Raw genomic sequence first — 23,974 nt, 5'->3', positions numbered from 1 at the left:
GCTTGAGGCTGGATGATTGGTTCCTGGGGGCGCAGGCCGGGCGCCGGCAGCCGCCTCCGGTTCCATTCTTCCCGGAAGTGCATGAGGAGGTTACTAAGTCTTGGAAGGCACCTTTTTCTGCCCGAAACAGACTTGGTGCCTCCTCCGTCCTCACTACCCTCGATGGTGGGGCGGCCCAAGTGTATGTGGACATCCCCCAGTCGAGCGCGCTATTGCCATGCAGCTCTGCCCGCAAAGCGCTGCCCCCTGGAGAGGTAGTCCACGCCTTCCGTCCAGGGCCTGTAAGTTCTCGTCCGCTCTGACGGCTAAGGCTTACAGTGCTGCTGGACAGGCCGCTTCCGCCCTGCACACCATGGCCCTCCTGCAAGTCCACCAGGCCAAGGCGTTGAAGCAGTTGCACGAGGGTGGTGCTGACCCAGGTGTGCTGCAGGAACTGCGCACGGCGACGGACCTCGCGCTTAGGGCAACGAAAGTCACGGCGCGGGCCCTGGGTCAGACGATGTCCACATTGGTGGTCCAGGAGCGCCACCTATGGCTGACCTTGGCGTATATGAGGGAGGCCGACAAGCATCGCTTCCTGGACTCCGGGTTGGCAATAGTGGCATTTTCCATACGGATCCCAATTCGTCAGTCAAGACTGACGTAACGTCGAACGTGACTGACTGAAAGGGAACATTTCGGTTACTTGTGTAACCCTCATTCCCTGAAGGAGGGAACGGAGACGTTACGTTCCGTCGCCACAGTTGCTGTACCACCGCTGTACGGCCGGGGCACGTAGTCTCGGCTCCTCAGCGAAAAACTGATGTGCGTTTGCACGCGCTCACCTTTTATACCCGCGCTGCGGGGCAGGGTGCGAGTGGCGAACTGTCATTGGCTTGTTTAGTTAACACTCAAAGGTGATTGGGCTCTCGGGCGAGATCCCAATTCATCAGACACGACTGACGTAACGTATTTTTACGTTTGTATGTGCTGTCTGCACTGTTGATGAAAATAAGGTGAAATGTTATAATAATGCTATGAAATATATGTATATATATATATATATATATATGTATGTATGTATGTATGTATGTATGTATATATATATATATATATATATATTTCATAGCATTATTGTAGCATTATTTCACCTTATTTTCATCAACAGTGCAGACAGCACATACAAATGAACATCGAAATTTGTAATTCTTAGTGAATTCTTCCCAAAATATTTACTGTAAAATCATTTTGACAGCGTAGATGTTTTTAGAAGACATATTGAGGACAACTGGCTTTTCACATTGTTTATGTATTTTTCATCCATCTTTACACTTTCATTTATGAATCATTTGATTTGTCATTCAATATCACTGTAATGTGGTGATGTGCTAAAATAAAATGCCTACTTTCAGAGTTGTGCTCTTTTAAGACTTGTGATTTCACTGTAGGGCCAAACAACTCCTGCTGTTCTCGTGACCCGCCTGTGTCTTGTTTGCATCACAGCTTTGAATATTTCATGTGTTGTTTTATGGCGGTATGAAATGATATTGTCATAATTGTCATAAGCATCGTTCAGTTCATTCCGTACAGATGGCTCATCTATAAATGATAATTGTTTGATTCTCCTCTGCACCAGAGAAGATGTTTTTAATGAATAGCCCACACTGTTGTGTGAATACGGAGTAACTCAAACATTATTTCTCATCATCGCAAGTCGGTCTAATCCACGGGTCAGTACACTTATGCATCTCTTCCTCACTCGCTGCATAATGAAAGCGTTTGTCTAGCTCTGACGGGTAAATTGTGTCTTTTGTGCACGGCGAAAAAAGAGCCCAAGGAAGCGTGCATCTCTTATCTCAGTCACACTCCTAACCTCCTGTTCATTACTTATATTTACCCAATACTCTTCTGAGAGGAGAAGCGCATTTCACAGAACGGCGATTACTGTATTACTTCTGGCTTATTCTCTGAATGTCACTTTGGTGTGTGCTGTGTTTGATGTATGTTTGCAATTATACAGTCTCTAATGGGTTTTATATATCATTTATTTTAATGCTTTGTAGACTTTATTATAGTATAAGTGCTTTGTGTCAAAACACTATTATATTTATTTTCAACTGTTGTATTTTGAATTATCATTGTATGTCATTCGTTGCATCATTTCATTCATGTTTTTGTATATAAACTAATACTAGACAACGATTAATCACACCCCAAAAAAAGTTTGTGTGTACATAATATGTGTGTGTGTACTGTGTATATTTATTATGTATATATAAATACACACACATGCATGAATATATTTAAGAAATATATGTTGTTTATATATTAAATATATTTAAATATAATATAAATTATTTGAATGTAAATATACTACTAAATAAATAGATCAAATGTATTATATAAAAAATATATATAAATATACATTTTAGGGTTAGCGTTATGACAAGGATTAGTCTTTTTAAAGATGTTCTTTTAAAGATATTAATAACAATACAATTAGGGCTGTCAAATGATTAATCGCGATTAATCACATCCAAAATAAAAGGTTTTGTTTACATAATATATGTATGTGTACCGTGTATATTTATTATGTATATATAAATACACACACATGCATGTATATATTTAAGAAAAATATGTTATGTTTATATTTTAAATATATTTATATATAATATAAATGTGAATACATGTAAATATTTTCAAAATGTATACTGTATGTGTGTCTTTATATATACATAATACATATACACAGTACCACACATATATATTATATAAACAAAAACGTTTATTTTGGATGTGATTAATCGCGATTAATCATTGCCCAGCACTAATATACAATACAATATACAATAATAAACACATTTTGATTGATATCTAACATGATTTCTTTACATGCACTATTGTTGAAAAGTTTGGGGTTTATTATTATTATTTTTTTGTTCTCAAGAAAGTAATGCTTCTATTTAGCAAGGATTTTTAAGTGTATTTTTAAGAAAAAAAAATATATATATATAAAAATCTTGGTGAGCATAAGTGACTTCTTAAAAAAAAAAAAAGACTTTCCCCAAATTGACATTTTTGAACAGTAGTGTAAAGGGCCTTAGCAATTGTAACTTAAATAGCAAATGTTTTTGCTGTGGTTTTGCTGCATTATCTGTTAGATTTTCCCTCATTAACAGAATCACATGGCTTTCCAATTTGATATTTCTAATGAATCTGTTGTTTGTGGTTTGCAGTCTTTATAATTACTTGCTGTATTAATCAATACTGCTAGATAAGTAAACAAAGGGATTGGCAATTAGACAAAAAATCATCCTATTGTCATGCTGTCATATTTGTTTAATTTCAAAACCTCAGAATAACATTGTGTTTGGAAATGATCTTGTATGTCTTCGGTAAAATCATTATTTTCTTTCTAAACTGACTTTGAAATAATCTAACATTTACTGTAATTGGATAGTCAGTCAATAATTAATGTTGATGTTTTTCGTTATTAAGACCAGCATACTTTTTATCTAAATTGCTTCAGGTTATTTTACACGCAGAATAACTTGAAGGTTATTCTGCATGTATGTTACAACCGGCTCCAACTTGCAACATGAATGAGAGCCAACACGGACGAGCAAGTAGCAAAGAACAGTAGTTTATTTAACAAAAGCGTAATTAACAAAGGAGTTCCAACAGTCAGTAGTCAGTATTAATGCAAGTCAGTGATGTAAGCGTGCATGACAGTGGACTGTAAGCTCAAGGTCTGAACTGTATGCAAACATCGTGCCCCCGTCCACATCAGTGCTGCAGTTTTTATAGCTCCGCATAATAAGCCTCAGGTGAGAAGACACCCACAATAACCAGTATACCTGTAAACCAAAAACAAAACAAGAAAAAACACAGGCCCAGCACTCACTGGGACATAACAGTTTGTCTCAAAACTCGACTACATTTTTTTTTTTGATGAATTAGTTGATGGATGATTTTTTTGTGTGAATTCTACAGCGGGTTCAACTTTCCTGAACCCGGACGGAGACTCTGGGACGGAGGCGGACAGTGAGCCGCAGCTGACCTTCTACACTGACCCAAACCGCAGCCGCCGTCGCAGTCGAGGTATGAGAAACGGTAACGTCAACACCGCGTGGGGCTCCGGGGGTAAGGAGGACTTCCACACCATCGCATGATTTCAACCTACACCGCCTGACTGTGGCCATTTGGTGTTTGTCACACTTTGTTCGGAAACCGAATAAAGCAGTAGTTGTGAAGCGGCTTGCCTTACAACTACCTCACTGAACGAGGCATGTCGTTCGTTACGTGTGAGATTTGCCATTGATTTGACATTGCAGTTGAAAACTGTGTTAAAACAATTTACAGGAAAGCATAAATGCTTGTAAATTTTTTTTTACAATTTTTGAGTTTGCTTAGAGAATTCTTCAGAGCCTCTTTGTGGACTCCATGGACCTCCTCTGAAACAAATAATGACTAAATGCAAGCTTACACGTATTTAAGCACCTTAAGCTTAGCAGCTCCATCTGTAGACCACCATTCAACATTAAGCGGCGTAAATGTGTAAAAAGCACTTAAGGCAGCGTATGACAAACCGGTTGGACAGTACTGTCAGACACTAATGGCTAGAATCTGTCTAAAACTCTTGCATTGTCCCCTGAGGAGCGCTGCATTGTTTTCTGACGAGAACAGAATGAATGCAAAGCTCCCTAAACTCTTGAGGAGCTGCCACTTGAAAGGAAACTAACAGAAAATCACTTTGCTTTAATACTTTCTCCCTCTAATTACCAAATGTTTAAACCCTGTACTTGTCAAAAACACTACTAGTCAGCTGTAGCAACAACACCTTTAATTGGACTTAAGTTAATAATAGACATGGCTTGTGTCGCATTTTCCCCCTACATCGCTGCAGGAACTGTGACTGGGCGAGAGCGGCGTGTTGATTTTGATAGACATGTTTGCGTACGTTTAAATTAAAGAAAAAAATAGGTGTTAATATGAACTGTCATATTTGAGTGACGTGAAGGTATAAGTAATCTGTAATAGCTGTGCCAATTAATTTTATTGCAAAAATATTATTATAAACCACTGTGTATATTATAATAATATAATATATTAAGTAATAATTTAAAATAAAAGTATTATATTACTTTTAAATGTTACATTTATAAATACATACACATTATGTTCTAATGCTATGCTGGCATTTATCTCTTAGTTTGACAATTTGAGCTATCTTCTAATACTTACAGAAAGGACAGAGGCCAGGGGACAAAAAGCCAGATTATATTCTTATCTAAAAATGAATTATTTTAAAATAGTTTTGCTGTAATTAGTCCTTGAAAATGTGGTCCTCAGTGAGGACCAAGTCAAGTTGTGTCTATGTCAAACTAACAAAATGCAAAAGCACCAATTCCCATAGCATACATCAATACATTATTTACATGAATACAGTTCCCATAAAAAGCATATATTTCTGGCAGATGTGTGCAAATGTTTGAATCAATGCCTTCTGTTTTCTTTGATCATTTAATTTCTTCAAATGTCAATCTTCTGTTTTTTTATGCAATATCTCTCAGATAACATCCACACTTAAGATGATGATGTCTTAAGTATGTATGCTTTAATATAGCAAAAAGGGGGTTCTTCCTTTTGTAGTCAACGTGCTGCAGCATTACTGTAATGCTAAGCGTCTACACAGATGTCATTTGTAACTCCTTAGTTACTCCTTTTCATATGCTGTATATAATCAGTGTAAATATGTTGTTGTCACTTGTATATTGACTTTTGTCACCATATATGTATCATCATCTGATTTCCTTTCATATGTATTTCATTGCTGTTTCCAATTACTGCATGCTATATGTTTATCCTAACATGTTATTAGCAGTTTTAAATGTCACTCATGTTAATGAGCTACTTTATATAGTATCTGATCATGAGTATTATGTCCTCATACATTGTGAATGGGTGTGTTTATGTCATCTTGTGTGTTGTATAATAGTCATACACCATTTGCAGTGTCTTGTGCCTTTATTTTACATGTAACAGATGCACAGGGCAGCACAACATCAAACCAGTTTGGCTGTATTACAAAAACGTGGTCAAAACATCTCTTTTTCATATTTTGCCATTTGCAGTATTTAGCATAAAAGCAGCAGGCTTCAAAAGGTAAAGCGTTATCTCTCCGCTGCTCAATTCATGCCAGCGCTGCCGCAGCTCCCAGAGTTTGGCTGGCTGGTTTGATCCAGTGCTCCTTTCATGGACCACCAACCCTGATGTGGGCTGTTTTTTTAACTGCCTCCCTTGTGCCTTCCCAAGGTACACATAAAAATGTGAACTTTCCAGTCTTGTAGCATCGCTCTTTTATAGCTTTCTCTCTCTTTCTGTCTTCTTCCCAGGTTCCCCACGGAGTCCTATCAACAAGACCACCCTGACTTTGATCAGCGTGGTGAGCTGTGTGATCGGCCTGGTCTGCACATCTCACCTCTCCTGTAGCCTCAACGTCAGAGTCATACTCCATGTTCCGGAGCACCTCATTGCAGACGGTAATCTCATCACCCGCTCTGCTTCCCGTCCGGCCCCTGAGCAGCGGGGGTCCTCGGCCCCCCGTCGACTTCTACTGTATTAAAGCAAATGTCATGCCGACTCTCGCTCTGTCTCTAGTGAAAAGCCAAACAGATGTGTGCTGAAAGCTTCATAGAACAATCAGACACGGAATGCATAGTCTCTAGTTGTGTTTCAAATCATGTACTAGGCTATACACCATGTAGTTGCACTGTACACTGTGTACTTGGGCAACCAGTGAATGAATTTTTAAAGAGTCAAATGAAACATTACGGTTTATTTTTTAATTTTAACATAAACGTTTTTCAGACAAACATTTGGTTTCATTTGGTGTTGCTGTTAGCTTTAACATGTTAGCTTGTGATGACAAGTTATTATGAAAACCCTACTTTCATATTTTTACATTTACAAATACTAAAAAGGATTCACACATGGGCTGATGGGCTCACATTTGTCCACTACCTTTTCATTATTCTAGCAGATAAGCTACAGTGAAGCTGACTTCAGATTGAAGGTAGTTAGCAACACTACAAGTTACTATAAAAATGCATTGAATCTATTTGAAGGAGGCAATACATTTGTATATATACAAAATATTAGATTTTAGGGTGCAACAGGGCACCGGACTAAAAAGCGCATTTGATTTTATTCCTCTCTAAACCACTAGAATAACAAAACAAAAAAACACTGTGGCACATTCCTGTCACCATTTCATTATGCACTTGGCTAATTTGGCTAATTCTTGACATGATTGCGATCTTTAACACAAAGTCAATTCTGACTTTGAAGTTGAAGTGATATTTCATGTTTTTTTTATATTATAAATGTACAGTATGTATCAAATAAAAAATGTTAAAATAAAATATATTTAGTATATTTTAAACCATTGTGGAGTCAAGTTAATCGGTATTAAGAAGCTTTAAAAAAAAGATGTCCTTTGAAAATGAATGTATTTTAATGATAGTGTATCTATTGAATAAAAGTAAATTTTAACCCTATAATTCATAGTTTTAGTTAAAATCAATAAAACTAGAAATAACGAAAAATGAAAACATGTTGACTAAAACTGCAGTTTAAATAAAAATTTTGCTTCAAAAGTGACTGCACAGGGACTCAAATTAATCATTATTGAACCATCAGTACATGAATCACTGAATCCGAACAGACTGATTCAACTGGGAGTTTGTATGGGAGAAAAGACTATTGATTGATTATTTCCTTAGACTGTTTGGCTGTGTGTGTGTGTGTGAGAGAGAGAGAGAGAGAGAGAGAGAGAAACTGTGATGTAGCATTTTGTCACGCTATACTGCTACTTGTTGGAAAAAAGTAGCTAGTGTCTGGAAAAAGCAACATTATTTTTCATATGAAAAATTTAGTTAAGTTAGTAGTGCTACTTTTAGTTAGTTAGTCCCTAGACCTACACTTCCAGACACACACTTGTACACAACTGTAAACAACAACTAGCCGCTTTCCCCAAGGGTTCTCTGTGCTTTGGACCTAAGTTGCGTTTGTGTTGGATGAGCTTGTATTGAATTTCAATGTTGCACCTGCAGTCCAAGACTACAGGCCACTCTCTCTTACCCTCGCTTCTCTTGCTCTTCCTCGCTCTCTTTCTTTCAGCTCATTGGCATTTCAGCCATCACTTCTAGAGTTTGGGCGATATGATGGATTGTGACTGGCTTTGCTCATCTGTCATTTTGTCTTTCATGCAGAGCTCTTTTCTATTGGGTCTGGTGCTTTAGGGTAGATTAACATTCACATAGATGTCTAAGTGGAAGAAATCTGAAAATAGGAGACTTGAAGGATTCACAGTTCGCCTTTTGAATTGGAAAAATCTGATTTAAGATGTGTCTATAACTGTCTAACACTATTACAGGGTAAAACCTGATGTCAAGGCAGATCTGATAAAACTTGATTTCTGCAGAATAAATTCTGTTCTATGTGGCGTTCATGGTTTTGAAATATTCAGAGGCATAATTCAGAATACATCACACTTTCAGTTCAGATGTTTTATCTGTACTGTTGTATCTTATCCACAGCTGTGCATGAACCATAAAACATAGAAAAATGTGTATAAAGCATATCATTTCATCTATAAGGATTCTGCTTTGCTTTAAAAAGTTCAAAACAGTTTTATGCCTAGCAGTTATTGGGGAAAAATGATCATGTTGCTTAAACACTCTTTCTTAAGTCTGTTAGTACTGTTGATTTAACACAAATGGTATAGCATACAATTAGAGTGTTTTCGTTAATGAATCAGTTGAATAAATGTTTTTAATGCACTTTTTGAAGGTTTCACATGAGAAACGAGTGATGGAAACCAAATTTTTAAAAAATCCTTAAATTCGCAAAAAAGTTTTTATGCTCGATTGAGGTGTTTTTTGTCTTGTGCGAAAAAGGGTTAATGCGAATAATGGGAGATGGAAACACATTTGCCAAATAAATTCCTCCATGCACATCAAAAAAGTCATGTGATTTGCGCTATGGGACGGCATAACCAGACTAACCAGTGATCTCGTTGCACAGCATCTGAAATATTGTTATGGTCATTCTGAAATGCCGAGCAAAGTGTCGTCAAAGTATTTCTGTATAACTGCCCACAGAAATTTCTTACATGACTGCGTTCCCAAACATCAGGCATCCGCCTACAAAAGCAATGACCACATTTATTGTGTTTCATCTGCTCGCTCAGAGGCGCAAGTCATTTTATTATACATGAAAATTATTATATTAAGTAGCTTCTCTCACTTTTCTTAGTGATATTTAGTGCCAGTTTATCAGGAAGTGACAATTGTGTTTTCTTTGACTCGTTTGAAACGGTGCTTATTCGCAAATTCTTTATGCAACAATCCAATTTTGCGCATAAGTTAAATTCACAACTTTGGATGGAAACCCGGCTAGTGACTCACTTATAAGACATAGGAACAAATCTTTGGTGAATAGTTTCAAATAATGTGATGCATCAAAATCCCCACCATTACAGTTCTATTTTGCTCAATGACAAAATAGCAAATTGCCCAACATTTTTGTACCACAGTTGCATACCAGTTGTAGCTTCCATTTGTAGATTCCAGTTTATATTCTGAACACCAACTAATAGAGTTCACTAATTTACTTGATGTAAATTTTAACAAATGTCCTCTCTGATTCTTCTCTGTCAGGCTCCAGATTCGTTCTGCTCCAGGGCAGCCAGCTGGATGCATCTGATTGGCTGAACCCTGCCCAGGTGCTGCTGTACTACCAGCAGAATGCCAGTGGCACCTGGGTCAATGATCTGTGTGGCCGCCGTCTCTTGGACCCATGTGAACATCAGTGTGACCCAGATACAGGTACACCACCACACTGACATGAGTCTGTACTTCACACAGCTCATGTAGAAAGTCTGACACCAGGAGCAACACACACTCTGAGGGACATACCTAAAAGTATAGTTCATCTAAAAATGAAAATTCCATCATCATTTAGTCACCTTCATGTCTTCAAAACTTGTTTCCTCAGTGGAACACAAGAGCAGATATTTTGAAAAATGTCTTAGTGTTTTAATTTTTGTCCATACAATGAAAGTTAGTGGAGTCGAATGTTGTTTTAGACTGAACAAACACAGTTCTGTCATGACAACTATCTGATTGATTTTCATGGTAATGTACATGACAGTGTTAATGCATTTGATCTTGGTAGAATAGATCTGCTACGCTGCTGCTGCTGCGGCAGAGCAAGTACCGAGACTTGCTACTGCCAATACATCCACAACATGCTGCTGTGAGCATGATGTATACAGGTGGAGCTGGGGAAGGTGGCGGGTTTCTGGAGTGCGCTGCAAACTGCTACCACAAACATAAGCTACATATTTGAATGTTGAGCAGTGAGCTCATTGGCTGCCGATACAGGAGAGAACAAATCAGCTGTGAGATGTGATCAGGGACGCGGGAAGTAGGGGTGCTGAGGGGGCTGCAGCACCCCCTGTTTTCACATGGTTGCAAATGCAACGGCAAGTTTGTTCATTTAAATTTATTCAGTTTTAGCATTTAATAATGTATTTGTAATGATCTCTGAAATGTAAATTGTAAGTGGGCTATAACAAACCCATGTTTATCTTTATAAACATGATTAATTTTACTTGTGATGTTTTCGGGATGATTAGCCTAATCCTCATGAACACGTGACGCTGGCGCGTGGTATCAGACATGAACTGTACAGAATGCGAACAAGATTAACTTTAATACAAGGAGATAATGGCGCAAAAGGGAATTTCAGATTTTTTAAAATGGCCATCCCAGCAAAAACTTTCCAAAATAGGCATCCAACACCAGCCCCAGCACGAGCACCGACGTAAGTGAACCAGCTCCAGCACGAGCACGGAGACAAGTAAGCCTAGCGGACCCAGCCCAACCCCAGAGATTGATCAGCTTCTATCGATCATTTCAAAAATGTGATATGCAGTCAAATTTCCAAGTGTGTATGCCTCTTAAACGAGTGTTCATATCGACGCACTTGTAGTGCTTTGTGGAGTTGTCAAATGAGGTGACCCCGCCGCCCCCCTTTCACCCACCCCCCCCCCGCCCCTCTTTCACCCAACACGGACACACACAGCACCCCAAACCGAAAACATCTTCCTTCCCGCAGAATCACAGTTTCATTTTTGGTTGAACTATCCCTTTAAACTGCACATTGGGATTTTTTTTTTGATTAGTCTGCATCTTTGCCTAATTAATCATAAAATAATCTTTCATTCCACCCCTTCACCCAAGTGAATGAGTGCCCATCCCCTCCACTGTGTAAAATCAATGTGTTCACCGAACTGCAGTTGTAACGCAGCTTCCTTTAAAGAGCAGGAGGGACAGGAGAGAGGCTTAGCTCTGATTCATCTGTCGTTTCATTTGCAGATTTCTCTGAAGGTGTCTCTCTTGAGTGAACAGTATTAAGTAATGAAAGCCTAGTTGAGCGAGAGCTGTGAGGACAGTAATGCTTGGCAATGAATCTTTGTAATGTAAGACTTGGGCTTATACAGCTTGAGTGACCTGGATTTGAATTATTATTTCTTACTTTTTTCTTTTTTCCTTTGCCTGGGACATAAATTAGGCAAAGCACGGATCAAATGGAATGTTCAAAATTTAGGATATTCTGAGCCAGGGAAGCATTAATATTCTAGATGATACTTGATTAGATTCTGGAATGTTGATTTGTATGTTAGGACTCCAAATGAACTTAGACCATTTTAGATCTAAGCAGTTTGCTTATAATGTGCTTTCTGAATGCAAAATGGTCCGGTTTCACTTTCTCTTCGCTTTCATTTTATCATAAATATATTTAGCGGTTACATTTCACTATACAAAGGTATTGTCATGCACTTACTCTAATACAGTTTGTGGACAGTTTTCCTCCTATCACCATGTAAAGAAAAAGTGCAACAAAAGTCAACACAGACTAGTGGCAGAATTGCACATAATTAGTTAGTACATATTGCAGGTGAGTTTGACTTATTGTTTTGCATATTGTAATTTGTCTGTTAGTGTCATTTTGTTTGCAAATCCTACAATTGTGTAAACCTTGATTAAGAGCAGGAATATTAAATATTAATTAAATTTAATATGAATATATTTAATATTAAAATATTTTATATATGAATAAAAAAACTGAGAGCCACAAGGAGTTGCTAAAGGGTCTGCAGAAAGTTTGAAATAAAAATAAATAGTTTAAAGGTTTGTTAGATATGTTAAGAGAGTTTATTGATTTTAACACATTAAACACATTGCATATATTAGTGTTAAATTTAATGAGATGAATTAGGCTATTTTTTCTATTGATGACCATAATTTTTATAAGAAAGAAAAACATCTGATTAATTAAATTTAATATGAATATATTTAATATTAAAATATTTTATATATGAATAAAAAAACTGAGAGCCACAAGGAGTTGCTAAAGGGTCTGCAGAAAGTTTGAAATAAAAATAAATAGTTTAAAGGTTTGTTAGATATGTTAAGAGAGTTTATTGATTTTAACACATTAAACACATTGCATATATTAGTGTTAAATTTAATGAGATGAATTAGGCTATTTTTTGACCATAAGACCATAATTTTTATAAGAAAGAAAAACATCTGCATACAGTATGCTTTTGAAAAAAAAACAATGCAGATACTTTTTGTATCTTTGTATCATCTTTGGATTGCTCACTGAGGTTTTGTAAGGCAATATTTCCTGTATAGAACAATATTTATTGTAAAAAAAAAAAAAAGCTATATAAATACATTTGAATTAAAATGTTAAATGTTTCTTTTCAGGTTTATACATGCAATATTAAGCTGTTAGGAAGAAAAATGTGATGCACCATCAAGTTAATGCAAAATAAATATTTTTCCTGTTATTTTAATCAGATCTTTTGGTTTTAGTACAATGACAATATATAAGTCAATAATTACATTTTGAAAGCAAACAGCTGCCTTTGTATTATAGGAAGGTCTTGTTGTCATATTTGGAGATGGTTGGCTTAATTAATACTGTTTTCCAATTGGTTTTTGTTTTGTTTTGTTTTATTGTTTCAAAAATGCCTGGACACACTACATACCTATGAAACCAAGTACAGTGTTTAATAATAATCTTAGGCAGTATTCAGACATTTTCTGTTTGCATCATAAATTTTAATGCTCTATCTGCATTTTACCACTAAAGATTGCAACTTTGTAAGCTGAGATTGATCTATTCAGTTTTATAGTTGTTCCAGTCAGGCAAAACAGTCAACAGACACCCAGGTGCATCAAAATGAATGGTAATACATTCACTTTATAGCTGTTTCTCCGATCATCTGCCGCAAGAATCAGTCCAACGTTGTTATCATTTGTTGACAAGTTCCTCCTGTTTGCATCCATTATTCAAAAGAGCAGCTACACTGGGCTTTGAAAAGTGAATCTTCCAACCCTAAATGAATCTAAGTTGGACCGTTGGGAACTTGCCTTGCTTTCCTCACAAATGAAATCTAAAGATTGAGGCCTTGGTATTGCCACGGTTCAATAATTGCATTGTGCTTTTTGTAAGATGCATTCTTAATGAAAGCCTCGGTGTGTGGGGGCGGCAGACTACGTGGCGGAGGGTATTCGTGGAAAACCATAAGACTGTCTCAATCAAACGGGAGAGGGAGATACTGATGAAAGCGGGGATGGGGAGCGACAATAACTGGAGCTGTGAGCACTTTAAAAAAAGAGTGTGAATCAGAGGCGCAGAGGATGTGTAAAAGTCGAGATGAGAATCGGACTTATAGCAGGCCTCTCGGAGGCCCTGTTCACCTCCCTCATTCCCATCAGGCTTCAGGGGACATTTATTAAACAAGAACACGCGATGCTGTGTCTCAGGCTACCTGATCCTTGCACTTTTGTTTCATTAATTTGACTGAATAATAGATCCCCTACAGACTCTCTCTGTGGTTGCGGAAAGAGAGGAATTACTTGGGACTTAAAAACTTCATTAATAAGTCATTCCACACAGTCACTCTCTTTTTCTAAATCCAATAGTAGTGATTTCTTTACACACACACACACACACACACACACACACACACACAATAAATAAACTGGAGAAGTCAGCAGTATTTTGTATAGGGCACTAAAATCCAACATGTTATACCTTGTTCTCATTTTTGCATAATAGGTCAGTTAGTATTCATTAGATTGGACAAAGTTCTTGGGAAAAAAAAAGTTTTGGTTTTTACATGCTGAAATGCCGAAAAATAGTTGAACATGGACCTTGTGTATTTATTTATGTGGACATTTTACAACATTTGCTGTATTTGTAAAAATGTATTTGTATTTCTAGACAAATCAATTTAATACATAAATTTAACAAATAAACTGAGTAGAAAAATAGGATGTGCTGTCAAGTTAATGCAAATTAATATGTGACCCTGGAGCACAAAACCAGTCTTAAGTCGCTGGGGTATATTTGTAGCAATAGCCTAAAATACATTGTATGGGTGAAAATTATCGATTTTTATGCCAGAAATCTTTAGGATATTAAGTAAAGATCATGCTCCATGAAGATATTTAGTAAATTTCCTACTGTAAATATATCAAAACTTAATTTTTGATTAGTAATATGCATTGCTAAGAACTTCAATTGGACAACTTTAAAGGCGATTTTTTTGCACCCTCAGATTCAAATATTCAAATTTAAATATTCAAATAGTTGTATCTCGGCCAAATATTGTCCTATTCTAACAAACCATACATCAATGGAAAGCTTATTTATATTTAGCTTTCAGATGATGTATAAATCTAAATTTTGAAAAATTGACCCTTATGACTGGTTTTGTGGTCCAGGGTCACATATTTTCCAGATATTTTATGGCGTCTCAATCAAAATATATAGCTGCCTTTATATGTGTGGGAGATTATATTTTTTTTCTGTTATGTGTTTTTTTTTTTTGGTTTAAAAATGCCAGTACATGCCAAACATGAAACTTATGACAGTATTGATGAATAATTGCAGACAGCGAGGGGAAGTTTTTCTGTTTGCATCATACATTTTAATGCTCTTTATCTGCATCTGCCACTAAATATTGCATACATTTTTCACAAACAGAGATTGATTTTGCCTAAAAATGAATGATAATACATTTGCTTTATAGGCATTTATCTGATATTACACCTTGTTCACCTTTTCTTGTAATAGGTCAGTGTTAAATTGACAGGTCCAAGTTGTGCAAGCAATTAGTTCTGGTATTTATATGCTGAAATCAGAAGGGTAGTTGAACATGGACATACTGTGCATGTTATTTTTTTTAAGGTTAACATTTTTTTACATTTCTTTAAGGTTAAAATTGTTTACATTTCTTTAAGGTATAGATATTTTAAAAGCTGGTGACCATTTCTTTTAGGTTCAACATTTTTAGCTTCAACTTTTTCTCTCAATTAATTTGAGGTTTTGAAACAGGAATGCACAATAATTAATTTGAATAAAATTACAATCATTTATAAAACAGTTAAGATGGAGTACAACATGTCACACTGCAGGACACTTCTGCCACACAGCAGTGCAATTTCAAGGTATTAAGCGATTTTGACATGTTGTTTCCAACTGTTAGACTCCCATATGCTGCGTACTTACAAATAAGTAAAGCTTTGACTTATTTTATGCTTATTAATGCTGCAAATCTCTTTCAGTCATGTATATGTCTCACCACAGGACTGAATAAATGAACACTGGAGTGCTTCCACATACAATTTTGATTTTATCAGCTTAAAAGTTTGATTTTTTTCAACTTCCTGTTGGGTTCTTAATTAGCAACATTTGCAGCAATACCCAAGAGAATGCCCCAAAATATCCACAATGTTCAATAAATGGCTATAAATGATAGAGTATAGGTTTTGTTCTAAGGCCTCCTATGCTCACAGTATAGGGGAAACAAAATCTGCTTCTGCATGTATTCAGTGAAGAGCTAAATTCACATGGTATGTATTTCTTATGCATACAGCACTGGCTGAGTGCCTGCTGGATATCCTCAATGATCACTCAATCACAGAGCCACTGGGTACATGTTTCCTGGCAAAATTGTCATTTACCACCCAGAGTCATAAAGACTCCCTGCATCTCATTTGAATTGATAAAAATGCTATTATTGCCTACGGTCCAAGTTTAATTTCAGTTTTACAAATTACTTTGGTAAAGCTAAAACAGTTAACTATGCAAATAAGAGCAGTTCTAGACCTTATGCTTGGCTTGCCAAAATGTGCTAATAATCAGTAATATATCAAATTAAGTGTTTATGACAGACAAGGGTAAATTACATTTTTCCTGCACTGCACTTTTTTTGCTTTAAAGACAAATATACATTTAGAAGAGTAATTGGAAGTTTATTGTATGCATTTGATAAGTTTATTATATATTATATATTAAAACCGAAATAGAATACTGTGAAATTATACTATGATTTAAAATGATTTTCTGTTTTAATATATTTTAAATATAATTTATTCCTACAATGGCAAATCTAAATTTTCAGCAGCGATTACTCTAAGACTTCAGTGTCACATGATCTTTCAGAAACCAGTTTAATATGCTGTTTTCTTATTATTTTCATGTTAAAAACAGTTACACTGCTTAATCTTTTTTGTGGAAGCTGATACTTTTAATGAATGGAAAGTTCAGAAGAACAGCATTTATCGAAAACAAATAAAATGTAAATAATTGTATAAATGTCTTTACAGTTAATTTTAATTTAAAGCACCCTTGCTTAATACAAGTATACATTTTGCAAAGTATTCATTTTTCTGTAAAAATCTTGCTGACCCCAAACTTTAGAAAAATATTTTATATTATTATATTTAGCAAAAGTTTCATAAGACAAAAGTAGACTGTGAATACAGCAACAACAACTGTATATTTATCTATCATAATTAATGTACTGTATTTAGTGTTGTAAAATAACTTTTAAAGGGGTCATATGATGTTGCTAAAAAGAACATTATTTGGTGTATTTAGTGTAATGAAATGTGTTTATGTGGTTCAAGGTTTAACACATTATTTTCCACATATTGTACATTATTGTTTCTCCTCTATGCCCGGCCTTTCTGAAACGCATCGATTTTTACAAAGCTCATCGGTCTGAAAAGTGAGGTGTGCTGTGATTGACCAGCTATCCAGTGCGTTGTGATTGGCCGAATACCTCAAGCGTGTGACGGAAATGTTACGTCCCTTACCATACTGTGATGCCGTGTCCCACCCGGAGCGATGAGACAAAAACATTTAAAAAAACATTATAAACGAGGCATTTGTTGCATCCAGTGTGGACATAATTACGGATTATAATGACTTATACTGTCTTTTTACACGTTGCGTAGCATCGCATCGCGCCACGTAAACATAAAACCATGTCTGCATTTGTGATCAAAGAAATTACAAACAACAAATGCTACTCTACACTGTTTAAAACTCGCGTTTGAATCAACAGTGGCAAATTCTTTAAATGTAAAAAACTTACTTACAGTCCGTGAGTCAGAACAGGCGGCATTGTAGTCTACTCTTCCAGTCGTGTCCTCTTTTGGAAGGCCAAACAAAGTAGTTTCGCTTCACAGCGTCACACACGGCGGGCTTGAGTGAGCGTAGGCCTGCGGGCTAGAGTGAGAAACAGCCGGCGGGCTAGAGTGAGCGGCGGCCGGCGGGCTTGAGAACGGCGTGGCCGGCGAATTCGACGAAGGAGTGGCCGGCGGTCTTGTGGCAACCACATGTGACGACCCCGGGCTGAACCACGGTGTAAACCGATCCGGCGATCCACAACGCGAAGTTGATGTATTTCCTCAGCGACCAGCACGGATCAGCTCTAGACATGACGAAGCGGATATCATCCTCTTTTGGAAGGCCAAACAAAGTAGTTTTGCTTTCACAGCGAAACACAGTGTCTCCACAACATGGCCGCGGCAGCAACAGCGAGAATAAAAGTTACGCCTTCTTTCTCTGTGTGACATGGATGATTTGGGCGGCCTTATTCAAATCTTCCCACAGAGCGACGTAGGTATGTGGGGGTGCGTTAGAACGAGCCGTTTTAGGTAGGCGTGGTTGACTCTTAACTTTTATAAAGAATATCTCTTTGGATTTGAAATTTTAGTCTTTGCAACTTTACAGATCTTCTTTATGCACCAAGAGCTTGTAACACTCCAAAGAGAAAGGAAAATTTTAAATCGCATCATATGACCCCTTTAATGTCTTTAAAAAATATATTTAATAGCTTTCTCTCCAATTTGCATCTTATACACTGCACAGTTGCCCAAGAATCCATTTTTTCTTGTTAGTCAGAGCATCAGTGTTGCAAATCCAATATTAGTCTGCATAATGCAGAATTTAAGGTCACATATATTGCATTAACAGAACTCTGGGTGTATGACGTGAGAAGTCAACACAATCACTGACATTGTCCAAGCGTATTGATGACTGTTGCTTTGCACAAAATGTCAACAGATATTTTCCTTAGCCTTTTTCATATATTCTCTTCCCACTCATAACACATTTGTTTCCATGTTTGCCAACGCCATTTTCCCTCTGTGCCCCCATCAGTCTGCTCACACATGTCCTGCTCAGGGTGCAGCCTCATCAGTCCCATGAACCCAAATCATGACCGACATGCCCGCGGTTTGGCCTGACAAGACTGATCAGCTGAACTCAGAGTGATTAGACTTGTCTGAGCCATGAGCACTACTGAAGACGGCTGACACAGGGAATCTGCTGTGCATGCATATATGCTTCAACACACACACAACCGCACCTATTTATAGCACTGCACGGCTGGAGAATCACCATATTAATGTAAACATGACAATGAGGTCATTTTCACTTGACCCTGAAGGAGGTGAATTAATATCTGTCATACAGTGAGACGATTAGACTTCAGATCAGGGCATGGTGTGAATGCAAAGGGGGTAACGGCAAAGTACAGGCGAAGTCATGCGACTTCATGGGATCAAATCAGTATGTCATGTTCACAGCTGCTTCACACATTAGCCTTAATGGGTTAAACTGGTGGAAATGGACTCAAAATAAATGTTGGTGGTTCAGGAAACACGACTTCCTGCATCTAAATGACCTTGAAATGGCCTAAAACACTAGTTTTTATCAACCACTCAGTTCAATGTGTGACTATCATCCTACTTGCTGAATTTACTAAGAATCTGTTGCCTAATAATCTGAAGAGAAGATGATATACTTGTTTCTTTAAATTACTAAATGCATACACTCTTAAAAAAAGGTGCTTCACGATGCCATAGAAGAACCTTTTTGTCTAAATGGTTCTATAAAGAACTTTTAACATCTGAAGAACCTTTCTGTTTCACAAAAGGTTCTTTGTGGTGAAAGAAGGTTCTTCAGATTATAAAAAGATAAGCAAGAGATGGTTCTTTATCGATCCTTTGACTGAATGGTTCTTTGTGGAACCAAAAATGGTTCTTCTATGGCATCGCTTGAAGAACCTTTTGAAGCACCTTTATTTTTAAGAGTGTAGTTCTTTTATGAAACTCTAGATGGCACAGACTGATAGGTTCTTAATGTAACTGATGATATTCGCAGCGTTAAACGACTTGGCACAAGCTGATTGGTTCATGTTGCATACGCAGCCAATGAGCTTGCTGCTTTACATTTAAATGGCTGGTTAGCATCCACTTGAGCATTTTGCAGCGTGCTTTCCCACCTTCCCCAGCTCCACCTGTACAGATCTGCTGCAGGTTATTTGATATGCTATTTGTGCAGCAGCAGAATGTCTTAAATACTCACAGCACTGCATCGCCGTATGCACAGTAGCAAGTTTCTGTACTTGCTTGCAGCAGTAACATTGTCATATCTATTACCATGCTAAAATCTTCAGGGAGTGGTCATGATAGATATTTTTTTCTTTTGGTAATATAAGGTCAATTATGTTCCATATGCCCATATCCTGAAAATATCAAACTGAACTGGAAGAAAAAAATAACTTGAAAGAAAAATAAACAAACAAATCCTTTGAACTTTGCTTTTTCATTTCATAGGTCTAGCATACACACACACATATTGTATTGTACACAGTGTAATATAGTATGATAAATAATATATAATATTATTTAATAATAATTAATTACATTTAATAATAATAAAATGTATCTGGGGTTGTGAATGTTCTAGCAATGAAACAAAATGGAAAATAAGTTGTATTATTTACTTTATATGGATATGCTTCGTTAAACCCCCTTCACCAAAAATGACAGTGTTAATTGCAGTTGCAAAAACAAAAACAAAAACAAAACAAAAAAGCGGGGAAAAAAAGAAAAGAATAGAAAAAGTCTGGTTGCTACGGTGACTGATAATCAAATAAAACTCAATTATCATAGGGAGTATGTTAGCCACAGTTGTCACAAAAATGACAATGAGAAATATTCTGAAAGCTTCATAAATGCCATTTCTCTGCATTTAAAAAAAGCTAGATGGATCACAAAATAATAGAACAAAACACAAGTGTCTCCAGGCACATTTTTAAAAGTCTTTCTTCACTTTTTTAATTGACATGGAGTCAGCAAGATGCTGAAAAAAGTGAGACTCCCATCTAGCAAGTTATATTAGAATTAAAAGCAGCATAGCTATACACATCTTTTTTTAACAGTTTTTTTTACAGTGATTGAAGGAAGTCCCATAGTATTTTATGATGATTTTACAGTAGTAATAATAGTATTTTTGAAGAAATCTTGTGCCATCCTAACTGACATCCTGCAGTTACACATGACAATCACTGCTCAGCACAATTTTATAATACTAATAATCGTCAGACTGTTCCGTGTTTTGTGTGTGATTTGCTTCCCATGTGTTTCCATGCCCTTTGGTTTTCCTTTTCCTGCTCCCTGATTGTTTCCCATTTGTTTCCAGCTGTGTTTTCCATCATGTTATTATGTTTCATTAGTTCCAGGTGTTTCTCGTCATGTCTTGTGTATTTAAAGTGTTCCCACTTCTTAGTTCTTCATCTGGTATTGTATATGTTTACCCTTGCTACGTGTGTTTTCCTGGTTCCCTGGATATGATTAAAGTCTAAATGTTTGAATTTGACTCTGCGTCTCCTCGTTCCTCGCTCTGTGCTCCTCACAGTAGCGAACCGTGACAGAATACCAGACCAAAACAGTAAGCGACGCCCCTTCTCCCCGTGTTTGTTTTTTCGTTTTGAAAGTATTTTGTTTTCCTGTGTGTTTCTCCCCCGCAGCATGGAAGTAGCCGCTCGTTTTATCAACCTAGCCCACAGAGATCTCCCCTTCGTGGAGTATGCGTTGGAGTTCAGCAAAATCAGTGCAAAAACAGCACTGGACGACGCCACACTTAACTCTCTGTTCTGGATCGGGGCCAATTGCTATCGCCCCGTGGACCTCCCAGACACCACAGGACTGAGCTAGAGAGAAGGGATCCTCCAGTGTCTGGAGAGCGTCCAGCCCCAGAGCTCGCTCCAGTGTCGGCTCCAGCCCCAGAGCCCGCTCCAGTGTCGGCTCCAGTCCCCGAGTCCAGCCCAGTGAGGGCTCCTGTCCCCGAGTCCAACCCAGTGAGGGCTCCTGTCCCCACGTCCAGTCCAAGGAGGGCTCCTGGTCCCACGTCCAGCCCAAGGAGGGCTCCTGGTCCCACGTCCAGCCCAAGGAGGGCTCCAGTTCCCACGTCCAGCCCAAGGAGGGCTCCAGTTCCCACGTCCAGCCCAAGAAGGGCTACAGTCCCCAAGTCAAGCCCAGGGAGGGCCACAGTTCTCGAATTAGGCCCACGGAGGCCCTCTAAAGACACCCCCCCAGGGGTTGGGGGGGGGGGGGGTAGTAGGGGTCCATCTGTGGAGGCCGGGCCGAGGGCCGAGGAGGGGGGAGTAATGTCAGACTCTGTTCCGTGTTTTGTGTGTGTTTTGCTCCCTATGTGTTCCCATGCCCATATTTGGTTTTCCTGTTCCTGCTCCCTGATTGTTTCCCATTTGTTTCCAGCTGTGTTTTCTCATGTTTTTATTTTTCATTAGTTCCAGGTGTTTCTCGTCATGTCTTGTGTATTTAAAGTGTTTCCAGTTCTTAGTTCTTTGTTTAGTAATGTATATGTCTACCCTTGCTACGTGTGTTTTCCTGGTTCCCTGGATATGATTAAAGTCTAAATGTTTGAATTTAACTCTACGTCTCTTCGTTCCTCGCTCCGTGCTCCTCACAGTAGCGAACCGTGACAATGTTTTTCGCTCATTCTCTGTGATGGTTTAAATGTACTTTATGTCTGTTTGCAGGAAAATGTCTCTGTTTCGATGGCTACATGAAGGACCCTGTGCATAAGCATCTGTGTATTCGAAACGAATGGGGCCCAAATCAGGGGTGAGTACCATACCATACAATCAGGGATCTGCCACCTTGAAGTTGGCTGTGCTTTTTATCTGTAGTAAAAATGTCTTCAGTGCCGAAAGCCAGCCAGGTGTTATGCACTGTAGGGAAATTAAATTGAGTTGTTTGAATTAATTAGCTTTTTTGCATGATGCTCTTCCTCTGGAATTGGAAAAGGGATTAGTGCGGTGAAGCTCTGGGTCATTTTAGATTTGCGTGACAGTGATTTACATTTCAGTATGCCAATGAGATACACGTATTGCGCATTTTAAATTGCGCTACACACCAGAAATTATGTATTTCGCCACTTGCGTGCCTCATATCCAAGTACTGCTATTAAAATGATCAAAGAGAAAATAACTATTTTGAAATTCTGCTGCACTTTTAGTTTCGCAACTTTTGTTGTTGCCCTCAGATATTTTAGCAGAGGATTGAATATAAGATTAACTGCATCTGGACAGATGGTATCTTTATTCTGAGGTAAAAATGTGAGTGTGTCTAACCAAAATGCTGCTTCTCAAGTCAACAGATACAGTAGATGAGTGAAGCACAAATACAAGAGAATGGCACAAAATGAGAGTGTTTTGCTTCTTAGCAGTCTAGATATAGTCAAAACACTTAAATGTTAGGAGCACAAGTTTCTAATCCCGGAAAGACTTGTATTTAAGATGTTTGAAGTTAATTAGACCCTCCCTGAGGAGAGTTTCACATGCTCATCTGGGTTTGAGTCTGTCGCTCTGGAGCAGTTTGATTAAGACTTGGAGGTGAGGAAATCCTTGGCATTTTAATTGGGAGGGAGATGGGAGTGATGACGGTTGGTGAGATAGATCCGATAATTAGAAATCAAATTGGAACAATCAGGAAGAGTGCCTTAGGGGAGTGGAATAGCGCTGGATGTGCATGTTCCCTTTGTGGCATGCTGTGAAGGTGTGAACAGTTTTTAATTGACTAACACTTAAGTGGAGGAGAAAGAATGTCCATTGCCAAATGCTTTTTAAAGTTTTAAAGTGCCAAGATATTTCCTAAACTGTTTCTTGTAAATGTTCATATACATACTGTATATACAAGTGAACAGTTCACTCCTCCCAAAAAATGAAAATGATGTTATCGTTTACCTTGTAAATGTGAATTAAACTGTCAGACATAAGTATTTTATTTTATTTTTAGATTTTGCACCTTTATTTTATTCCTCCTATGTAATGAATTCTCAGAATGCTTTTACTTTCTATATATAAAAGCTATTTATTTATTCTTTCACCTTCCTCTGTAATAAATTGTCAGTATGGTATTCTTTTCTTTTTTTTCTCTCTTGTATACCAAAAATGTTTTTAAAATTATTATTTTTTTTTAAGATTGTGGACCTTTCTGTGTAATGGATTCTCAGAATGCTTCTGCTTTTGGTTCTCTTATATGAATGCTGGTGGGACAAATGTTGATGTTTAAAACGCAGTAGGTGATATGTGGTGTGAAGTGGCCTAACCAGGCTGTGATTGCTCTTTTGCTGTGAGTAACAGCTTACTTAGAGAGGCATCAGCTTCTTGTCTTTTCTCTTATTCTGCAGTGACAGCCCCTATCCCCACAGCTGCCTCCCTGCATTAATCTCAGTTCAC

At 37.6% G+C, this 23,974-nt stretch overlaps 1 protein-coding gene across 1 annotated transcript in view; it reads left to right on the top strand.

Moving 5' to 3' along the window:
* LOC107571040 (astrotactin-1-like) overlaps positions 1-23,974 on the top strand; it is a 125,497-nt gene that overhangs the window by 27,981 nt on the left and 73,542 nt on the right. The window contains exons 5-8 of the mRNA XM_016257324.1: positions 3,976-4,083; positions 6,378-6,524; positions 9,705-9,872; positions 22,274-22,358. Of these exons, the coding sequence (XP_016112810.1) occupies positions 3,976-4,083; positions 6,378-6,524; positions 9,705-9,872; positions 22,274-22,358 (508 nt within the window). The remainder of the gene's footprint in view (positions 1-3,975; positions 4,084-6,377; positions 6,525-9,704; positions 9,873-22,273; positions 22,359-23,974) is intronic.

This window comes from Sinocyclocheilus grahami, unplaced genomic scaffold, assembly GCF_001515645.1.
Source record: "Sinocyclocheilus grahami isolate Dianchi unplaced genomic scaffold, SAMN03320097.WGS_v1.1 scaffold1542.1, whole genome shotgun sequence".
NCBI lineage: Eukaryota > Metazoa > Chordata > Actinopteri > Cypriniformes > Cyprinidae > Sinocyclocheilus > Sinocyclocheilus grahami.
This window is presented reverse-complemented; position numbering and strand designations above follow the sequence as displayed.